General features: G+C 40.9%; 1 protein-coding gene across 1 annotated transcript in view; it reads right to left on the bottom strand.

The window, feature by feature from the left end:
• Positions 1–775: 775 nt before the first annotated feature.
• pde1a (phosphodiesterase 1A, calmodulin-dependent) overlaps positions 776–22,568 on the bottom strand; it is a 35,101-nt gene continuing 13,308 nt past the window's right edge. The window contains exons 3-16 of the mRNA XM_042495291.2: positions 17,666–17,779; positions 17,387–17,569; positions 16,017–16,083; positions 14,508–14,624; positions 12,900–13,040; positions 12,589–12,689; positions 11,417–11,542; positions 11,189–11,290; positions 9,354–9,474; positions 7,955–8,036; positions 7,193–7,313; positions 6,416–6,600; positions 4,910–5,098; positions 776–4,449 (exon numbers count right to left, since the gene is read on the bottom strand). Coding sequence (XP_042351225.1) covers positions 4,394–4,449; positions 4,910–5,098; positions 6,416–6,600; positions 7,193–7,313; positions 7,955–8,036; positions 9,354–9,474; positions 11,189–11,290; positions 11,417–11,542; positions 12,589–12,689; positions 12,900–13,040; positions 14,508–14,624; positions 16,017–16,083; positions 17,387–17,569; positions 17,666–17,779 — 1,705 coding nt within the window. The 3' untranslated portion in view covers positions 776–4,393. The remainder of the gene's footprint in view (positions 4,450–4,909; positions 5,099–6,415; positions 6,601–7,192; positions 7,314–7,954; positions 8,037–9,353; positions 9,475–11,188; positions 11,291–11,416; positions 11,543–12,588; positions 12,690–12,899; positions 13,041–14,507; positions 14,625–16,016; positions 16,084–17,386; positions 17,570–17,665; positions 17,780–22,568) is intronic.

The following is a 22,568-nucleotide window of genomic DNA, read 5'->3' as shown; positions in this document are numbered from 1 at the left end:
GTACTTTTGAGAGGTGTCTGAAAGCAGCACAACAAAAGTGATGTCGTCCACAAACCATACCATACGCTTTCCCGTCTGGTTCCCGCTCACCGCCGATCCCGACAAAGTGAGGTGAGACTGTTGTTTTGTAAAGACGACCTTTGACCTGAAGTATCTGCAACATCACATGCAAGAAATATGACTTGAATAAAATGATAAGAAGACGGGAGTGGAGTTCTGAATGTTTAATACAATAATACAGAAACCACCTGTACAGTATACAGTGCACACACACACACACACACACACACACACACACACACTCAGATTCTCTCTCTCTCTCTCTCACACACACACACACACACACACACACACACACACACAAAGAGCCAAAGAGCACACAATGACTATAGCACACATTGCATTAACAAACACAGTGCTCAGAGGATCTACAGAGTTTTTCACTGTCGGCCATGTCGGCTCCACCCCTCAGCTCATAGGCCATTGCTATAGAAACTGGTGTTGCCCTTGTCGCCGTGGTGATGTAATGGACGGCTTCTTTATTCACAGTTGGGAGAGTAAAGCAGTTTTATCGCCGAAGCAACAGAAGCTGTCTGATCTCTGAGCGTCTGTCCGGTTAAAGGAACATTCTGCTGTTTTCTGCACTCTCGTTTCCTCGCCGCCGTTGATCTGTTTCCATCGGAGAGTGCTCAAGTCCGCAGTTTCTACAATGATGGCGGAGAGTATAATGTTATAGCATATGGGTATGTTTGCCAAAAGTACAAGATGACCCATGTTGTTAAAAAAAAAAAGCTTCCTGTCAAGTGTTCAAATGTAAACCCACACTGAGTCAGTGCTGCTGCTCTCTGCAGGTTCAAACCTCTGGCCACGCCCCAATCAGTGATGTCACAGCAGGTACAGGTCAGTTATAAGACAAGAGTCAGTACAACCAGACCGTTCTCATTCCATAGTCGTAACATGTTGCCACTTTTGCAGTGTTTTTGTCATAATATCCCAATGTCAAAAGCCACCTCTTGCATCTGCATGATACACCCCTGGACAGCTAAAAACGCGGACAGAACTGTTTGTGGTGATTAAACTCCGCCAGATGGCCGGATAGCCAGACTGCAGCATGATAAGTGGATTGGTGGTGTCAGTTGCATCCGTATGATACACCACTGGACACTGTGAAGTTGAAACGCATCCGGTAAAGACGTAATTTAAGGAGCAAGAGGACGCCTATAGGAGGGGCGGTGGATGATGTTCACTTCCTATCTAAAGGTGACGCATTGGCACTGTGGCATTTGTTGACGTCCCAGCATTGGCTTCCATGTGCTTTTGTTGTCTAAACATAAACACATGCAGCATATTCCCACCACATGCTTGTGTAGACATAACAGTAGTGGCATCCCGAGACGTCAACAGCAGACACAGAAGGAAACGTAGGGCGTAATATGTAGACGTGGACAAAGTAACAACATGTGACGACTTGGGATGAGAATGTGTTGATATTATGCAGAACGGTCATGAGGCTGAGTGCAGTTCGTTTTGCAATAGTGATACATTTTTAATTTTCACATACATCACTTTATACCTACTGAGGTACCTTTACAAGTTCCCTCACATCTTCTGATTGAATTTCTCATATCTTTTCTGAAAGTTGCCCTGTGCTCAGTCTGAACACGTTTCGATTGTACAGCAAAAAAGTGCCATTTTTAAGGTCTTTTCAGACGAAAAGTGAATAATTTGTGTAAATATATTCAAACCTTTCTATCTCTATGAACAGATTTACTCTTAATAAGAAACTTCACATATCGCAGTGCAGATTTTTTTTTCTTTTTGTTTTTGGTTTGATAAACACAGCTGATGTGATTTCTGCTCATTTCAGCTGACGATAAATTCAAGACGACCTATAAAATAATGACTTTTGCATGGGCGATTAATAGATTTTCTTGAACATCACTGTCATTAATTCTGTTCTGACTGTCACACAACGGATATTGATCAATTGATGCGTTTGGTCTCAAAGCATCAAGTTCACATGATGAACAAAACAAACCTAAACAGGACATCTGCAGAAAAGCAGCAGCTGAACTTAATTGTGATGGTGAATAGCTGGACAGGGGTAAACCTTGTTGTCAAGATAACTTGTAGAAAACAATTTATTTCCAAGTACATTAGCTGATGTTATACTGTGGAAATCACATGTTGGATATATGTAGTTATTATGAAAGGTTTACTATAAAACCTGACTATATAGGATAAACATTAAACTTTCAGTGAAATTCAAAAACCCGCCAACATTCATTGGTGTGAAAGGTTTAAACTCTAAAAATCGCCAACACACTATATACTTTTTTTTTTTGTTTCGTCGTAGGTATGTAAAGGCCTTTGTCTCATACTTTCATCTCAGGAAACAAAATATCACCAACCAATCAAGGAACAACACGACTAACAGTATACAGCCATGCTAGCGGCTCTGTGAGGCTAATTAGGCACAGCGGTGTTTTTAGCTTAATGCTAACATCAGCGGGCTAATATATTCACAATAGTAAAGCTGACATGCTGATGTTGAGCAGGTATAATATTTACATGTTACTGTAGGGTGGTACCATGCTAACATTAGCGAACAAGCACGAAGCGCAAAGTACAGCTGAGGCTGATGGGAATGTGTGTAGTTTAGCAGATGTTGAGTTATATACATGCGATGATGGCATGAGACAAAAAGTTATTACAATTTTTGAGACATTTCACCAGAAAACAAAAAACAACCTCTGGGTGGCGCTAGAGGAAAAGTCGGAGGATCAATCAAAGTTGATAAAATTCACCCTTTGGGAACCATGAATATCTGCGCACTAATTCATGGCAGTAGTTGGTCAAATATTTCAGTTTGGAGTTAAAGCCCTGCTGCTAACAGCTCCGATACCGGCCCCCGGGAAAGCAGCTCAGCCTTGATTTCAATTTTTCCCAGTGGGCACTCATGGTATTGCAGTAAATTTAGATTTAGACCACCATTGTAACATAGACGTCTTTAAAACTGTTGGACATATCAAATTCTTTCTATTAGGAATTTTTTATCTATGGAGGTTTTATATTTGTAAAACTTTCCTCAAGCCAAAAAAAGTGATTTAAAAATCAAAAAGTCTATAGAGTGCCCCAGGATTTTTTTTCTGTCTTTTTTTCTTTTAACCCTGCAGCTAACGTCACCCTGACTTCCAAAAAAGCCTACGGGATTTTTCCATTGGATTTTAGATCATTGCATAAAGTAAGCTCTGTGGCTATCAAACAATAATGGTACTTGGTACTTTATAATGGTAATGGTACTAGGTTCTTGGACTTGGAGAGGTACTTGGACTTAAGACTCTTGTACACCTCCACGCCAGGCAAATTAGACAACCCATGGGGAAAAAAATCGCTTTTCCGTTAAAGTATAGGGATCATATCCAATGTGTCCGGAAATTTTCAGATGATAGCTGCTGCATGCAGGACTTTAGCGTATTCACCCCTTTCTATTCTCAACGATTCCCAAAAGTGTTCTTTACTTCTTGCCCGCCATCTCACTTTCCGCACATCATCAGGATCACGTGACTGCAAACAAGCTATTGACTTTGAGACGAGGAACCCGAGGGTGCTGGAATGCTAACTCATTTCTGTTTATAGGACTTATTCTTGTAATTTTCTTTACCGCAGAAGTAAACGTGGCAGCTAAAGAAATTGTTCGGTGAGTGCACCAGGTGAGCAGTTGTCTTTGGACTGAGTAGGCGCCATCTTGGGGTCCAGTCTCGAGTTATTACCCATCCTGAAGGATCTATTGATTATTCTTTGACAGCTCTGACATCACATATTGGGGCCCGATTCCTGGCCCGATTGACATCTGATAATTTGAACCCAGAACAGAGAATAAAGCAGAAATCACGCCTAACATTAAAGACGCCTGTCACTGTGCTCAGCTTCACTCACAAAAACCTCCTCAACTGCTTCTCATAACAGGTCCATGACTCATTCCCAAAGATAAAAGACTTTTAACCTGCCTCCGCCACCAACAGCCGCTCTTTGGTTTTCACCTGTCTGTCTTTATTTTGAATAAACTGTCGATTTTTCCAATGATTTCACAGACGTTGTTCCTCTGAGCTGCTATTAAAATCATAAACACTTTGACCGCAGTGAGCCATGGACCGTGAAGCTGCTGAGAAGCTGTGATCGGATGAATGTCGTCACTCTCAATGTGGGTTTTTTCAAGGGCAGTTGTAAACATAAGGTGTAGTGGCCCTTCGGGGGCCACCGAGGGGCCTTTGAGTCGGCTGCTGTGTTTAAACAGAAGAGTCTGAACCCTCGTTGTCATTGCACCGCACCACCTGTTGCTATGGTGATCTGCAACATTCAGAAACAGTGGTGAGCTCGCCGTTGAGCGCCATCAGGCGTTTTCAGGCACTTCATCGTCTTCCTCCTTCTCCTCGCCTGGCCCCGCCCCTGCAACGGTTACCATAGCGACAAGTCAGCTATACAAAATACGCTGTACATGTTAGGTGAACAAGAAACAGACATTATACAAACATTATAATAAATAATAATAGTAATAACAACAATTGTCATAATATCACTACATAAATCACCAAAAATCTTAAAATGAAAAAAATGGACAGAAACAAAAGTAAACAATCAAAAATAATTCATATTCATATCACATCAGAGGGTTTCGCTAAATAAGTTTTTGTAATGTTTAAAAATTCTTTCTGTGGATTTACTGATGAAACTTTAATCCATTTATTCTTTCAGTGTAAAATAACAAGTTATAATAATGGGAAAATCTTTATCCATAAACAAAAAAGTAGGTTCACAACCCTCTTTCCATCTTTTCTTGACTGATTTCAACTCAGCGCAGCGAGAGTTATGGTTTGGAAAATGTTTGCGTATGATGTCGTGTTCGTACCGTTCCAGGTCAGGTGGACAGGTGACTTGTCAGCTTCCGTTTCATCTTGAGGGCAGCCTTCGGAATTCTGTGATTGGTCAGAGGTTTGTCCATCAGGGACGCTGTGACTGGGCGAGGCATGTGATTGGACATCGGAGTTGACGGTAGACGCCGCTTTCTCCTGCTCCTCTTGCTCCTTACTGGCCAGCTCTGTGCACAACGCAGGAACATTTCAGAGACAGGAAACAAGCGCTGTGTTTTATCAGTAGTTTCACTCATGGATGTATTAAGAATCTGGATACAGCGTTGGAGGCGGGGCCTCATTAATTCCTATGAAAGCGTCACCAGTAAAACAATTGTTTCCCACAGCTTCCCTGTTGTGCGCTCCTCTCTTGCTGCTGCACAATACGTTTTTCTGGCGTTTTTTTGTGTGTGCACAAAAGTTAAAATATTTTCAATTTTTACGCTCAAGGCATGTTTTTTTTTACGCTTCTTTTACATAAATTTACCTCATTATTTGAAACTTTGGCCACGTTAACTATGAACATCCAACAACAGAAAATAAGTTAAAGCATTGTGCGGCATATTGCATCAGCCAGATTCATTCTGTGGGGACTATAAATACATATTTGATGGCAATCCACCAGGTACTTATTGAGATATTCCACTCGGGACCAAAGATGTGAACAGACCGACAGTTTTATGGTGAAAAATCAGCCAAATGTTTCACCTGTAATCCTGCTGCACTCCACTGAAGTCGCCTTCTGTCTGCACTAATGAGGCTAATGACTGTCAGACTTCAAACGAGACGCCACACTGAGAGAGGTGTTCCCTGTTTAGACTTTTTTTTTCTGCATGATGAAATCGACCCAAACCGCTTTCACAACCCAGCCTCCGAGCCAGGAAATACAGATGATACAGCTCAAATTGAGAAACTTAGCCGCAGTTTTTGACAGCATGTTTGAGGCTGATGGCAACACACATAACTTAGATACAGAGCTCCAAATTAACATTTTTTAAGTGTCCTGGCCCCTTAACTCTTTAACACCTGGATCAAAATCAGCTTTGTAGTGTTGCATTCAGACAAGAAAATTTGTTTGATTTCTTTGGAAAAACAGAGAAAAAGCAATGTACAAATTGGCCAGAAATGTCTGGCAAATTGCAAAAAATTAGTGAGAAGATATTAAAATTAGCTGGAGAGGATCATTAGATATTATCAAAAAGCTAAAATTATGTCATAGAACAAAAAAAAGATAATTGTCACTGTCTTCTTTTTAAGTTTTTTTTCTCAATTTCATTTTTTTTTTCTTTTTCCTTATTTTCAGGTAATTTTCCTGTAATTTTTTACTAATTTCTTGCTTATTTTTGGCTCATTCTTGGTCAAATTGATCATTACTCTCTTTCCACATTTTATCAAAGAAATCCAGCCAATTTGCTTAGGTTCCGAAGGGTTAAATCCACTTTCGGCTGCGTGTGTGTGTGTGTGTGTGTGTGTGTGTGTGTGTGTGTGTGTGTGTGTATATATACCGTGCACAGACAGCTCTTTCCATCGGTCCTTGTTGCTGCCAATGACGCCCGATAGGTGGAGCTTCATAGCCGGCAGGTCAATGGCTGTCAAGGAAAAGTCTGTCTGTCCGTCATCGCTGTTCCCATGGCGACCACTGCTGTGTCTCTGCACCGACTCCACGGTAACAGAGCCGCTTCCTGTAAGGCTGGAACAGAGCAGAGTTACGGACTGGGGATAGCTTCTGGAGGGTCAGAGCCACAGACTGACTATAAAGATAGATGACATGACAGCTGCTCAAAAGTGAAGCCCAAACATCTGGATCGGCCCCTGGTGGCCAGTATAGGTCATAAATCCCGTGAATGGGAAATGAGCCAAACTCAACATACACTCAAAATAAAAAAAAAGACATCCAGTTGTTGGTGGCGAGGGATAAAAGTTGATAAAAGGCTTATCGGAGAAATAAATATGAGTATTGACATAACAGTCATATGACACATCTTAGAAATGTGAGGCAGCATGTACAATAAAAGAGGATTGGTCCAAGGACCGACCCCTGAGGAACGCCACACAGCAGGGGAACTATGGAGGATCCATGATTGTTTATAAAGACATTAAAATGTCTGTTTGTCAGATATGAATGAAACCAGTTTAAAGCAGTACCTGAGATGCCAATCCAGTTATGCAACCTGTCTAGTGAAATTGTGTCATTGATGGTGTCAAAAGTGGCAGTTAAATTGAAATCAAAAGGTGGCTTTTGGCGTCGGGAACCTACACCAAAATCACTGCGAAAGTAGTACCTTGACCTCCTGTTTCCAGTCTCTTTGGCCTTTCTGTCCTCTTCTATCAGAGGACCAATCACCTTCTCTGTCGTGTCGATCAGAACACTGAACGTCGGCTCAACAATGAAGTCGATGAATCCTGCAAACAGAGAGAGAGAGATGGCCAGATGGGAAGAGGAAAGGAGAGAAAAGGAAAGGGGTATTAAAACGGAATAAATAATAAACATTAGTTCCCTCTTTTCTTTATTTAAAGGAATACTTTATCTTCCATATGATCATTTGTTTATCACTTAGTCACCCTGAGTTACATTGAATTACTGAAGAAAAAACTAAAACTAAATAAAAATTATTTTAAAAAAATAAAATGCATAAAAATAAATATTTGAATAAATATAAATATATTTAAAAATGGAAATATAAAAAGCAAAGAAAAGACCTGGAAAAAAGCTTAAATAAATTGTGAAATAAATATATAATGACAATAATTAGTATAATTCGTTTTCTGGACATTTTTTCATTTTGTTGTGTTTTAATTTTGTAGTAATTTACTCTCTCTGTCTTTTTGTTCAAGTTATTGTTGCTCGTTGCCTTTTTCCATCTTTTCTAAAGAAGTCAAACCAATTTTCTCTGGTGTCAAAGATCTTAAATGCTTGTTAAAGGCATCTGAATGCAGCACAAAAAAAAATGATATCTGTCTTATCTAGTCCTCCAAGTATCAGTTCATGGTGCTCCTCACCTGCCCGAGCTCCTCAGCTATTATTGGTCAAAGGTTGCTCTTACCTATCTGTGATTGGGCGATCATGGTGGCTTTGCGGTCACAGAGCGGAGAGAAAGGAAGGCCGAGCTCCACCTCTTTATCTCCCTGCAAAGACACAGTCACCACGGCAACATGAAAATGGTGTGATTTCTTTTTTAAGGTCTCAAATCAACAGTGTGATATTTACATCCACGTTTTGCCACTTGAGCATAATAAATGCAGCAAAGCAAAGAGTGTGAATTCAAACAGAAAGAAGGAAAAGCAGTCTGACTGCAGAACATGTTACCTCTCCTCTTACAAACATTACCACAGCATTAACACATAGTCCACACAGGCCTATTAAAAGGAGCATTTCTCTTTATTTAAATCTGATAGTTACCATAAATAAGAATAATGTGGCTCTAAGCTTTGTGCAAATGTTTCATTCGCCTCTTTCATTGTAGAGATTCTGGGAAACGAGGTCTTACGCAAAACAATGTTTATTGGGGCAATTGCAGCTTGCATTGTTGTGACCTTTTGAAATTAACAGGATTTTGTCATGAATCATTTATGAGTCTGACCTAAAGTAAACAGAAATATCTAACTGTGTAGGAATCTATATTCAGGTCAACATGACTGAAATAAAGCAAAATTATTCTTTAACACTAACAGGTCAGACTGCTGTGACTATCTCAGACAAAAATAAAAGCTTCCGAAGATCCCAAAGTGAAACCTTCACTTCAGTCCAAACCTTATCATCATTAGGAATAAATTGAAATAATAAAACAAAGTGTGAAACAATTATCAAATTAGTTGCAAAATACTTTTCTGTCAATCTACTCTATGTATGTTTTCTATGCCAAAATAACTGCAGTGATTATAATAAAGTAACTAATAACTAAAGTTGTCAGATAATTTAATTAAATTGTTTATTGTTTATTTCAAAAAGGGCAGCACATAATTAAAAGTAATTGCACAAGACTGAACAAGCAAATGATTTGCATCCAATCTATGACAAAACATGATACTTTATACACTCTGTAAGTTTCATATGCAAAATTTTCAATTTTGTTATGCATTTTTATTTATTTAGTTTAATTAAATACAGTCAGTGATCAATATAAAGTAACTAATGACAAATGCTTCCAGATAAATATAATTTAATTTAAATTTGATAGAATCTGTTGTTTGTTTCTAAAGAGACAGCAGACAATAAAAGTAATTGCACGAGAGTTTGCAAGCAGCTCATTTGCAGCAGAAGTAGAAAGTGGCACGAAAAGAAAAAAGAAAAGACTCAAGCAAATTACTTGGGTGTATTTACATAGTTGCATTGCACCACTGGTGTGCGTGCGTTTGTGCGTGTGTGTGTGTGTGTGTGTGTGTGTGTGTGTGTGTGTGTGTGTGTGTGTGTGTGTGTGTGTGTGTGTGTGTGTGTATACACACCTGTCTGAAGAACTCCTCCATCAGACTGTGAGTCCAGCGATAGTGCAGCGGCCAGGCTTTAGCTGGATGACTAATGTCTGCAGCGTGAAGCATCAGAGACAAAACTTTCACTTTGTCCAGACTGCAGAGAGAGAGAGAGAGAGAGAGAGAGTACAAAAATAATTCAATTTAAAAGTCATTTAATAACAATCTGTAACAAAGTAAAGTAGTTTGATGAGGCAAAATGATCAATGCCCTCTGAAACCTTCAGCAAAAAAACTGCTTCAGTGAATCTGATGCTGCTCTGAAAAGATAAAAAAAAACCTGCTCTGTGCAGTGTTGTGTCTTTTATTTTGTATTTTGATCATAGTGTGCAGCGTAGAGTTCCCCAGACGGCCACTGCTGCAGCAACACAAGCAGAACCAGCATGTCAACAGGCTGATGACAGCGTCTTCCCCAAAATCTCATCCGAGCGTGAGCCGCGTGACAGCTGCTCCCCTGTACACCTCCACGCCTCCAGCAGGGCTGACAAACAGAGAGGGGAAGCTGGACTCTGCTCAGACTCTGTCCTATTCCTGTGAAAGCCCCTACAGGGACGCTCTGAGCAGTCTGCTCCAGCAGCCTGCAGGACCGTATGTTGGCCATTTCACCAACCTCCCACTGATGATCTTCATCAGATGGAGCAGACACACTCAGTCTGCCACAATGCACTCATCAAGCCTTTCTGAGGCCGCTCGAGCACGAAATGCTGCTTTTTAGATCAAAAACAGTATAATTATCTGCCTGGAAAGGTGTGATGAAATAATGATTTCATCTGAGCGTTGGAAATATTTAATGAGTCCGGTGCAGGCATGATGGGAGGACGGTCGGACTACACAGAGAACATTTGTTATAATGACACGTTTTCTTATTATCACTAGATACCGAATGATTTTCTTATTTTACAACTAACCTATTGTGATACTTTTTTCCACAGTACATTCCTGTTATCGCACAATGTCAATGTATATTTTATAATTACCATCATGATATCTTGCATCTCTAAATCAGTTATGTTACAGATTGATTTAGGCTGCAGTGTTTCTTAACTACTTCTATTTTTCATTGTTAAACACAAAATTACCTCAAAGAGACCCAAACGGCTAAAAAAAAAAACACAGAACATACATACAACATACAACATAATGACAATAAAGTTACACAAAATGATCAAGAAAAACACAAAATTGCCTCCAAGTGACACAAAATGACAATGACGAGACACAAAACAGCTAAGACAGACATAACGTTACCTCAAAGAGACCGAAACAACTACAGAAAAGACACAAAACAACCACAGGGAGACAGAAAACGACCAAGACGCAAAATGACCACAAAGGGACATATAATCACAAAAAAGCATAACAACTAAAAACAGGTGCAAAAGCGCCACGAAGACTGTGTCTTGCTCGTATAGGAGAGGTGGTGGGGCCCTTTGCATGTCCAAGCCCAGCGGCCCCATTGTTTCCTTATCTGCCCGATTAACGCCATATAATACCAACTCATCCTAAAAGGTGCTTGAGCAAACATTAGTTCTGTGTAATAGCTGGACTGTTTCATGATACAGATTTAATGACATAAGAAGAACCCTAAACCTTAAATTAAAATAAATAACTAAGGAATAATTTAACGAAATAAATAACTAATAAATAATATATCATGTTATAACATGACCAAAATCTTGTTATAACATGAAAGTGAGAAAATATTTAAGAAACGCGTTAAGAAAAGCGTCACTTTGAAATCGAGGCTAAAACAATCGTAAGATTTATGTACAGTATGAGGTCAGGGGTCAGGGGTCAGAGGTCAGTACTCACCTGTGCGTCTGTGTCAGGGAGTTCCTCATGGTCTTGATCTGCTGGAAGTGACAGGACATGTCTGTGGACATCACCATCTCAATCACCAGAGCCCGCAGCTCCCTGACGGCCATCAACACACACAGTCAACATAATCAATCACCAGGACAGTCACTGACATGTGACATGTGATCTGTGAGTGTGTGTGTGTGTGTGTGCGTGCGTGCGTGCGTGCGTGCACGCGCTCACCTCCAGTCGTCCTTGTTGAGGTTCACCAGGATGTTCATGTCCTCCTCGGCCATCAGCCTGTAGGCGGCGCTGACGTGATGGTTCTCCAGCACCGAGCGGTCATTGTACAGGATGGCCACCTCCGACCTGAAGGAAACGCGCAACAACCAATCACACGCTGGCGTCTGCTGTGGTCTTTCATATTATACTATATTGAATTTAATAGAGCAGTGAAGGGATGACGTATTTTTAATATCACACTGGTTCCCTCGTCAAAAAACCTTATGGGATTTTCGATTATCCCCAAAAATAAGCTCTGTGACGAACACAAGTTTATGATACTGAGACGTTTTGTTCACGTCATCGCACGACTTAAATGTCACCACTGCAAATTGTTCAACTTCACTGTAGAAACTCGTTAAAACACAATTGAAAAATATTATAAACAGATAAATCTACAAGTTCGAGTGCGACTCTGTAAAGCTGTAAAGGCTGCGAGTGGGTTGAATGAGTTTTTGTGTCCAGTGTGATGACGTCTTGTAAACAACCACCTTTTTTAAGACGTGTAAAACCTTAAAAGTTAAAAAATCGGGTTTAAAAGGACGTATTTTATGTTGTAGAACAAAACGACCTTAACCTGTGTTAACCACAGACCTTATTTTAGGCATCTTACCCAAATCTCATTAAAAAAAACAGACACTTTGAGACAAGGGATTAAGAATGTTAAAAAGAAAAAGACAAAGAAAATCAATACCATCTGTGGCTCACGACAACTAAATTTTGTACAGCTTTTTAAAACTGGTTGACACTGAAATATTTAAACATCTATCTGATGGATTGAAATGACATTTGTCATATTCATAGTGCTCAGAGGACAAATCCTACTGACTTTAGTCATTCGCTGAATTTTCATCTAGTGGCAGCATCAGATCAAAATTTAAACGTGTAGAAGACCGTAGCTCCACTAAACTGTGCGTGTGAACGTACTGAGAGTCTTTCAAAGTTACACGAAAGACCTACATTTTAAAGGGCTGAAACATTATTTTGCAAAACAGAGACAAGACGAAGAAGATGTTTATTTAAAAGCAAGCAGGCCCAGTCAGTGAGAAAAATCTGTCACTGTCCAATCAGATCGTTTGATGATCATTATAGATTACAGATTACTGTGATGATGTCACTGTCCACAGTATTACCTGGTGTGGATGTGGAAGTTGTTGGTGGTTCCTGTATGTTCAAAGTCGTGAATCGCTGCAGCAAAAACCATCGCAAGGATCTCCAGCTCGCTGAGCCAGTGCTACACACACACACACACACACACACACACACACACACACACACACACAGAGTTAGCTGAGTGGGTTAATATTAGTCACATTGTGGATGAATTTCTACAACGTGACTGTCCGTACAGACTGTAAACAGACAGTGAGAGACAGTCAAGTGACAAAGTGATATCTCTGTCTGTGTGTGTGCGCGTGTGTGTGTGTGTGTGTGTGTGTGTTACCATCAGTCCAGTGTGCAGCATCAGGAAGTGGGCGGTCTGAGTGACATCAGCGGCATGGATCAGGTTGTGGTAGGGGTTCCTGTGTTTGCTGTAGCCGGTCTCCAGAGCTTCAACAAACTGCACCAGAGCCTGCACCGGGATCTGGACCACAGGGGGAGACAGGGGAGACAGGGAGGAAATGTACCATGAGTACTACACAATGTCTACTTAGATATTCGTGTAGGGAAAAAGACATCTAGTAGCTTGGCTGTTTTTGAGATTTATTTCTTTATTTAAAAACTGGAAACATCTATACGTCCTACCCCCACCTGCAAACTGAACATTAAGTCCCTTTGTGGATATTAATCAGAAAAATTCAGACCTTTACAAAAGTGAAACTTTGAGGCAGTTTTCTTGTATTGTTTAGTGATAACAGTTCAGTTTTATGAAAGACGGTTACAAAGAAAAAAAAGAGGTTTCCTCTTCCTTCAGCATCATGTAATTATGACAGCGGCTCATTACAAATGCCTCAATTACAACATGTTATCTTTGGGATCTTTATCTCATAATCCAGGAGTGCCAAGCAAAGTTTACGAGATCGGCGTTATGTAATTATGGGATAACATCTCCATTTTTTGTTACTTTGGTGAATGTAGCGCCTCATAAGAAAGATGTGTGTGTGTGTGTGTGTGTGTGTGTGTGTGTGTGTGTGTGTGTGTGTATGTTGTATGACAGGATAGTTTTAGGGGCTAGTCCAGCACAACTTTTTAAATCTTTTTTATTGATGAGCTTTAAAGGTGATTGAAGGCAGATTTACGCTGCGTCTTAATACCCACACTATTCAGTATGTTCCGATACGTGATGATGCGTGGATGGGGGACGTCATTTGACAACGTGGCCGGACCGAACCTGTTGTGTGCACGATACACGGCAGAACAGCGTCAAGTTGAAATGCTGCCAGTAGTGACATGATATAAAGAGTGCGGGGGCGCCTATAGTGCGAATGTGAGGGGTGGATGGATCCAACAAACCCTGACTTTGATGCGAGAGTCTGGTATTTGCTTCCCAAAATGGTGTGTTTTTTTTCTACACCTTAACATGAGCCTCTTTTGCCCAAACTTAACCATCTGTACCAGCATGTGCACTTGTTGACGTCTCGGCATTGGTGCCATGTGCTTTTGTTGTCTAAACATAACCACCGTGTGCTTGTGTTGACATCATGTTAGCAGCATCCCAGAAATGCCACCAGCAGACGCAGAGGGAAACCTAAAGTGTGATATGTAGACGTGGAAGTCCACTGCAAAGTGGCTACATGTGACGACTTGGGATAAGAAATTGGTATATTCCCAGTGTGTGCTTACTTCATACAACTGTACATGTGAAGGCAGCTGCAGTACGTACCGAAAGTCAAAATAAAAAGTTTGGAATGCAGGGCATGTTACCTTCACGCAGCGCTGAGCTTATTGTAGCTTCATATTTCAACAATTTGTTTTGGCATTTTCAGGAGAATAAAAATATATAATTTAAGCGTCAGTCCTTCTTCACTCTGAACCCAGTAAACCTAGCTCCACCCACCCTCATACGAGGCCCCACCCCCTCAACAGGTGTTAACATATGATGCATGTGTACCCTGAACCTGTTGATGAGGTCATAGCGGGTCAGCAGGTCGTACACCAGGAACTTGAGGGCGTGGTCTCCAGTGGCCTCGTGGAAGGAAAAAACATCAAACGACCACTGATCCACTTCCTACAGGAGACATGACAAACAGCTAGATTCAGGCTGGACACGAACTCTTTGAATACTGGATTGACATCTGTTTTCTTGTGCTTTGTTTATGCCTTTGACAAGCATTTAAACCTTTGAATAGAGAACAATTTAGTTTAGTTTCTTTGACCTTAAATTTAGCTGAAAAAGACTGAGATATTCACTACAAAATCAAAAACTTCAAGAAAAGTATCATTCTAATTATTATAATTATATATTAAAATTTTGGTTACAGAAAAAATGTATACTTTTTTGGAATTATTATTTATATTTAATGTTTTTTATTTTAGTACTTTTCTAACTCTCTGCTTTTCTAACTTCTAACTCTTTACCTCCTTTACATGCACCTTATTATTATTATTATATTATTATTATACTTTATTCACCTATATACTGTATATACACAAATATTTAAATTATCTTTATTTTGATTTCTATTTTTTCTCTCCTTCTTACTTTCATCTTTACCTTATTGCTTGTCATGCTGCTCTGTGTGCCTTGAATTGCCCCCTGGGGACAAATAAAGTTTTTTGAATTGAATTGAACTCTAACTCTCTTTTGCCATTGTTGTTTTGTTTTTTGTTTTTTTTTTGCTAATTTCAGGTAATTCTCTTATAATTTTTACTATTTTTTAAAAAATATTCTTTACATGTTTTTTAAAAGAAATCAAGCCAATTTGCTCAGGTTTCAAAAAATGAAATAATATGTGAAGAGTTTATAGATGCATCGATTTGAACATCAGTGTAAGTCACCATAAACTGCCAGTAGAGGGCACTGTGATGATACTGTTGGCTCGCATAAGAAGGAGGTCAAACAGCGTATCCTATTATATTAATGATTATCATTATTCATCAGGGCATAATGACATTTTAAATGGCTGGGATTATGATTTACACAGTGTTGTTGTCCAAAAGTTCTTTTGTTTCCGCTTCTGTTTTACATCATTACAGAAGCATTAATAAGAAACGGCTGCAAAATTGTTTAATTTAATTTTTTTCTGAGTTTGTGCAGGAAGTGCTGAGGGAAAAACATGCCATCCTGCACACACAAACACATACCACTGAAACTATTTTTTTCTTTGTCCACCTCTTACTCTCCTTCCTTACCTTAGAAATCCTCCGTTATTCCTTCCTGACTCCCTCCTTTCCTCTCCTTTTCTTCCCTAAACTTTTACTGTCTTTTTTCATTCTTTATTTTTTATTTTTTTCCTTGCCTGCCGCCTCCTTTCCTTTCAAGTTTCTGGAGTTAAAAAAACACTGTCTTGCAGAGTAGGAGCTCACTGACTGAAAAAAGTGTATTTATATGTTTTTAAATAAATAATAAAATGATGCAACTTCCTGCAGATGGGACTGCAGCAGTAAAACAGTTTTTTACCTTCAGAGCTGCCAAAGCTGTGGGAGGGTAGGTCAGACCAGCCATGTTGGACGTCCGTCTGTACATCCTAATGTCACACACACACACACACACACACACACACACACACACACACACAGAGTTAAAAATATCCTGCACAAATCTCACACCCTGGTACAGACAGTTGCATGCATATAAACCCTCCTGCAGACCTCCAGCCGCCCTCCTCCACAGTTTGTGACCAGGATGGACTGTTGGTCGTCATGGTTACAGTGTTCTAAACACACACAGAGAGTGCGAGTGCGCTGCCTCAGTGCAGCAGATATTTTTTGATTTCATGCGTCATTAAGCCGCAGCAGATGAACTGATAGTGTTCTATCACTGCGAGTCATTTGCACTCTAATGACATTGGACCTCATGGTTTCCCTATATGATCTCCATCTCCAGCTCGCCAGCACGCTAACATCGTTACACCTCATGTTCGACCTCTTAATCACATCTGCGGTGAGGTTGGGGCCGGATGCTTTCTGATCTTTATTTCGAAGAAGTTGATGATTGTTTTCTGGTTTTCTTCAGGTGCTCCAGAATTTCTGCCGGAGACAAAAATAACTGAACATTACAGAGTTGTCGCTCCTCTGTTGGAAAGAAAACATCCAGCCTCCACTCTTCTGGTTTTAGTTTTTCCATCAGATGTAGAAGGTTTACTCCCATCAGGTCTGCCTCACAGTCGGTGTCAGTTAAAAACTGCTGAATGGGGTTGAGTTCAGGGCTCTGTGCAGGCCGGTCAAGTTCTTCCACACCAAACTTTGAAGCTTTTTTGTTTCGTTTACTTCGTTTCCATTCTCTTCCTCAGTAGTCTTTATTTTTCTGCCTCTCTGTCACTCCCTCCAGTTTCTGCATCTACAGCCCAATTGAATCCTAACCATCCGTACCAGCGTGTGCATTTGTTGACGTCCCGGCGTTGGTTGCCATGTACATTTGTTTCTTAAACATAACAACATGTAGTGTAATTCCTACATGTGCTTTTGTTGACACCATGGAAGCAGCATCCCAGAACGTCAACAGCAGACACAGAAGGAAACCTTAAGATGTGGAAGTCCAGTGCAAAGCACCAACACGTGACGAGTTAAGGTTAAGGTTAGGGTTAGGCTGCACATTACGTCTTTCTGCGGTGGTACTACAGTCTGCTTCTCCAAACTGACTGTCTTTTTGTCATGCTTTGGATTCAAATGTGTTGTTTCACTGAGAAAATTAACTCTCTAAACAAACTTTACTTACATGTAATCGACTAACACCTCTCGACCTCTGTGGATTAAATATAAAGTACAACTAAAAGAAACAAAAAAAATTGCATTTTTACCTCTCCACAAATAAAAAAAATGCATTTTTACCTCTCCACAAATATCCCAGCCTGCACTGCGTGGACGATGCTCCTGAATCTCGGCTTCTCCTCGGGACGACGTTTTGCCACGCCCATCTTCCTGCTGAAGGTACACGCCAGCCAATCACGCACTTCGGTAGGCACTGACTCTGCCTGCAGGTCGCTGAGCTCGTCCTCTGTGTCCAACAGACGCCTGCAGGAGATACAGACACACCCGTCAGCTAGGAGAAACAGTGAGGAGGATTTATTTAGTTTCAAATTCATCCTTCTGTCCGTCTGTCGGTCTTACTTGGTCTCATCAGTGTAAACAGAGTCCAGCATGGCCGCAGCGAGCTCCAGGTTCCTGCGGAGCTCCTGCAGGTCCACGACACCGCGGTCCATCTGCTCCAGGGCCCCTTTCAGCCTGACAACACACACACAGGGCACACACATGTGCTCAGTTATATGAGCATACATCAGAGGACAAATCCACAAACACAGTACAAGTACACACAAATCAAAACAGTAATTTTACCTGAAAGAACACAGGAGTTGCAGGTTAAGTACTGCTTTAATTGGTTAATTTGTTTGTGTAAATGTTATGTTATTCGCAAAAGTTTATAATTGACCCAGAATATGGAGCATTTTCACAACAGGTGGTAGAAGAGACCGAAGGTCGGTTTCCACGACAAATTTGTGCAAAACTAATTTGATACTTTGGAAAAGTGGATAAAACACAGCCACAAGATGACTGTGTTTCCACTGAGTGATGTTCTGCAACTTCTCCAGTTATTTCTATTGCAGCCACCGCACTAGCCGTCATTATTTCCAATCCAAGGCCACGTAGGCGTGTTATGGAGCCATGATGGAAAGGCGAGCCCCTTATACGTGGGAGCGACCACGTATGAGGGATTTCTGGGAGATGTAGTCCACGATTTCACAGAGGAATTGTGGATTCAAAACTTTCTCAGAGTTACGTGATGCAATAACAGCTTTTGTAGCTCCTGCTGCATCATGAGGGAGCCAGTTCCTACTGACAAGCTCATAGACACAGCATCATGTGACCTAGAAAAGACTAAAAAGTGTTTCCATTGCAGTTTGGACAAAATGTGGCTCTTTTGAATCGCCTGTAATACCACCTCATGAAAGTGTAAAAACTTTTTTGCACTAGTTTGAAGTGAGACTGTGTTGGAAATGGACATGTTCCCATTAGGCATATTTTATATTTGCAATTTGCACAATTTGAAGGTTAATGGAAACCTGCCTCTTGGTAAATGCCTAGCTTTACTGGAAAGGACCCTGTTTACGCCCAGTTTTGTGTCTTTTCATAAATGAGGCCCATTGTCTCCAGTTATAAACAATAGTATGCACAATGTGAAGGTCAGCTCCATTGTTTGGGCTTTGAAACATTGAAACTGTTGCTCTTTTCTGCACTTAACGACAACATTAACATATTTCACATAGATGATGATGCAAGTGTACTGTACTGCAGAATAACATTACTGATGTGACAGCTGGACAGTCGTGCAGGGGCAAGGCACAATCAACTGTATCTAATATGAAAACACTACCTTTTTTGTAATCACCAAGGTTTCAGATTTTTACAGCAATGCTGCGCTGGATGTCGATTTGTCTTAGAATATGGAAAGTAAAATGTTGACTGTGTGATTACATTGAGTTACAGTAGAGCTACTGTGTCAGTAACATGTCTTCACCAGTTATTTACAAAGAAATAAAAAGCTAGATTATTGTTCCATCGACTCTTGTCTCACTCCTCACTGCAGACCAGTCCTCTGTTGTGGACCCGTTTACACTCCAGCAGCTCCTGGTGAAATAACACTGGATGGATTTTGGGCTCCATTTCCTCAAAGGTCAGCACTGACAAGACAGCGTGTTATTGTTTCCCTGTTTTAGTGTGTCCTGAGAAACAGGAAAGGGTGAATTGTCTGCAGCACAACAGCACAATTTAATGACAGCTTTTCACTTCATGCTGTGTTCAGCCTCATCAAGCTGCAGATCTCTTCCCAAAGTGGATCAGCAGGAAATATATTTAGTCCCAGCTGTTATCTTCATCTCATCTTCAGAGCCTTGTCACGCTGAGCTGTCTGAGCTGACTGGTGCCAGATTTCAGTCAGACAATCACAGCCCTGAACTCGCCCACCCAAAACTATTTTTACCTGCCCACTTGGATAAAAAGTGGCCCAATTCTGCCAACACGTCTGAGCTGTTGTTTTGGGCTCAGAGTGCTGAGAGCTCAGGTATTCTGATAATATCTACGAACAAAGAAAATTACACGGTAACGGTATATTTCTGGAAGCTCAAAGCTGTCCTCCGTGTTTGAGCTTCTTTTGCTGAAATCTGAGTGGACACTTAAAAAGGTCAGTGACAAAATGTGTAAATCACATGAACTTCAAGAGCAGCAGAGAGCGCTAAATCTGTTACATGCTGCTGCACTGTCTGCGCTGCATTTTGTTAACTGTCATCGCGATTTCAACTCGCATGATAAACATATCACAAAAGACCGATGTTGCACTTAAAACAATGGGTAAAACAAAGTAATTTGATTGGACATGAGGCATTTAACGAATGCTGATACAGAGTACAACCAACATGTTCTCATCCCAAGTCGTCACATTACCACTTTGTCAGTGGACTTCTGTGGCTACATATTACGCTCTAGGTGTCCTTGTGTGTTTGCTCTTTACGTTCCAGGATGCCACAACCATGATGTCAACACAAGCACATGGTGGGATGACGCTGCATGTGGTTATGTTTAGGCAACTAAAGCACATGGTAACTCGATTTTAAAAAATGCACATGCTTGCATGGATGGTTAGGATTCGGCAAAAGAGTCAGTCAGACTGGAAGCAAACACTGGACTCCTTATAAGGAGTCCAGTGCCAATCTAACCAAGTGTAATAATCTTATATTTAGATTAAAAAATCTAGTTAGTCTTGTTTTAAGTATAAATGGATTATCTAGTGCACACAGTTTTACTGGTTTTAAGACATCTTAACAAGCAAAATTTGCTTACTGCACTGGCAGCCAAATTTGCTTCTTTTAAGTGCAAGTATGCTTAAATCTAGGGTGTTTGGCCTTAAATTTGACAGGCCATTTTTGCAGTGTAGTGAGAGTGGTTCCTGGGATCCATCCACCACCCTCCTGCCTGTCCTAATATTACATCATGATATTTGCTTTTTAACCTGATGCAATCCAGCGGCCTATAATGCTGCCGTTGCAGGTACCATCCGCTTGTCCAGGAGTGCATAACAACACCGGGAACGGTTCTGTCCAGCTGTGCTCTCAGCTGACATTGTGTAACGGCGTGTCATGCAGACGTAAAAGGTGGCTTTTGGTATTGTGAGCTTACTCCAAAAGCATTGTCAAAGTGACAATTTTACGAGCTCAGAATGAGAACAGGCTGGTGTGTCACGTAGAGACATTAAAGGTTGCCCTGTGTGATGCCATGAGACCTAAAGGGTTATTTTGACGACTATTTGAGGACCAGGGCATGAAAATTGGTATCATGCAAAGATGACTGGTTACATCTGACTGGCAAGTGCCGTCCAGCTGTCTGACGGCGGCGTATAATAACACTGCGACCACTTCTGTTTAGCCGCATTCTCACCTGACGCCATCCAGCAGCATTAAATGTGCACGTGAAAGGTTGCCTTTGGCAATAGGATCTTACGACAGACGTACCGACAAAGTGACCGTATTTTAAAAGTCTGGAATTAGAACAGGTTGGACTTTTATGCATGAGTCCGGTATTTACTTCCTGTCTGAATGTGATTTTTTTTTTTTTTTTTTACCTACATCTTACCATGTGACTTTTTTGTTTTTGTCGCATTAACATAACCATGTGCAGCATCATAACACTATGTGCTTGTGTTTACATCACCACAGCAGCATCCCAGAACATCAAGAGCAGACGCTGAAAGTTACCTCGAGCATAATGTGTAGACGCGGAAGTCCACTGCAAAGTGGCAACATGTGACGACATGGGATGAGGATGTGTTGGCTGCTCTGAGAGTGTGGTGCTCTGAACAGAATGGTATATATATACAGCGCCCAAAATTTAAGAATGGTCTATTTTGTGCCGGAGTGCGCTTTGGTGACTGTTTCTGAACGTACCTCGTGTAACAAATGTTTGCACTGAAAAGACTTTGGTTGACTGTTTTAATCAGGCTCGAGCCCAAACCTGCTGCTGTCGTTCTGGCTCAAATCGGGCTTGAAGAAAAGCAGATTTTTTGGGACCATTTAAAGCTCCAGCTGCTGTATTTTCTGCATGGCTAAAGACGGAGAGTGTGTGACAAGATGAGTGGAAATGAAAGTGTGAAGCCAGAGAGGAATATTTTGGCAATATTTTGGATACGAGAGAGACGATGTGGTACGAGCACGGGTTCTGTGCAAAGTCTGAGACAAGAAGTGAGGTTTTTTTCCTCATATTGTGCAGCCCTAGTTTTTTCACTCTGCTGTAATGTGCTGAATTCTGCTGCACTGCATCATTAAACACTGTCACTGTATGGATTTCTGGCTAACACACCTCAACCAGAGCAACAGAAGTCTGCATAAATCCTCTCTGCAGGCTTCATCCACCTGCTGACTGACAGAAGGAAGTCCCGATCTTCATACTTTGCACCCACACAGCTGCTGTCCTGTTCACACCACACAACCAGAACATGGAAATCTGTTTCCTCCAGATGGACACATGACACGCAGCCTCCTGTCAATCAGCTGACTCCCACAGTAAGCAATGGGAGTCTCCTCCAGGAAATAAACAAGCCCGACTGTCGGATCCGTGACTTTATACTCGCTCTGAGTCAGAACAGAAAGTTCACAGCAGTTTGAAACTTTTGTTTTTAAAAGAGGATTTAGAGTTTTTCCAGTACGCTGTAAAGTTTCAGGAAATATTATCTCAATATTTTATTTCTGAGATGCTGAGTGGGTGTGAAGTAATGTTCTGTACCCCCCCAAAAAAGTATTAAATATATTCATCCAGTCTGTTTATACAGTCCTGGTACACAGACAGAAGATGGAGGATATTTTTTGCACCGTGAACGTGTTTTTACTGTTCACGATGGAGGGATGGTTTTAATGTTTACAACAGAGGACGCTGACGACAGGGAGACATAAAGACTCCGCTGTGGCGAGGCATCGTGCCGTTGTCATGGCAATGAAAACACCTTCCTATAAACTGGATGAAATCTGTT

The sequence above is a fragment of the Plectropomus leopardus genome, chromosome 10, assembly GCF_026936395.1.
Source record: "Plectropomus leopardus strain MGB_pleo_1.0 chromosome 10, ASM2693639v1, whole genome shotgun sequence".
Taxonomy (NCBI): domain Eukaryota; kingdom Metazoa; phylum Chordata; class Actinopteri; order Perciformes; family Serranidae; genus Plectropomus; species Plectropomus leopardus.
The sequence above is the reverse complement of the archived record's forward strand: the minus strand, read 5'-3'. Positions and strand labels throughout refer to the sequence as shown.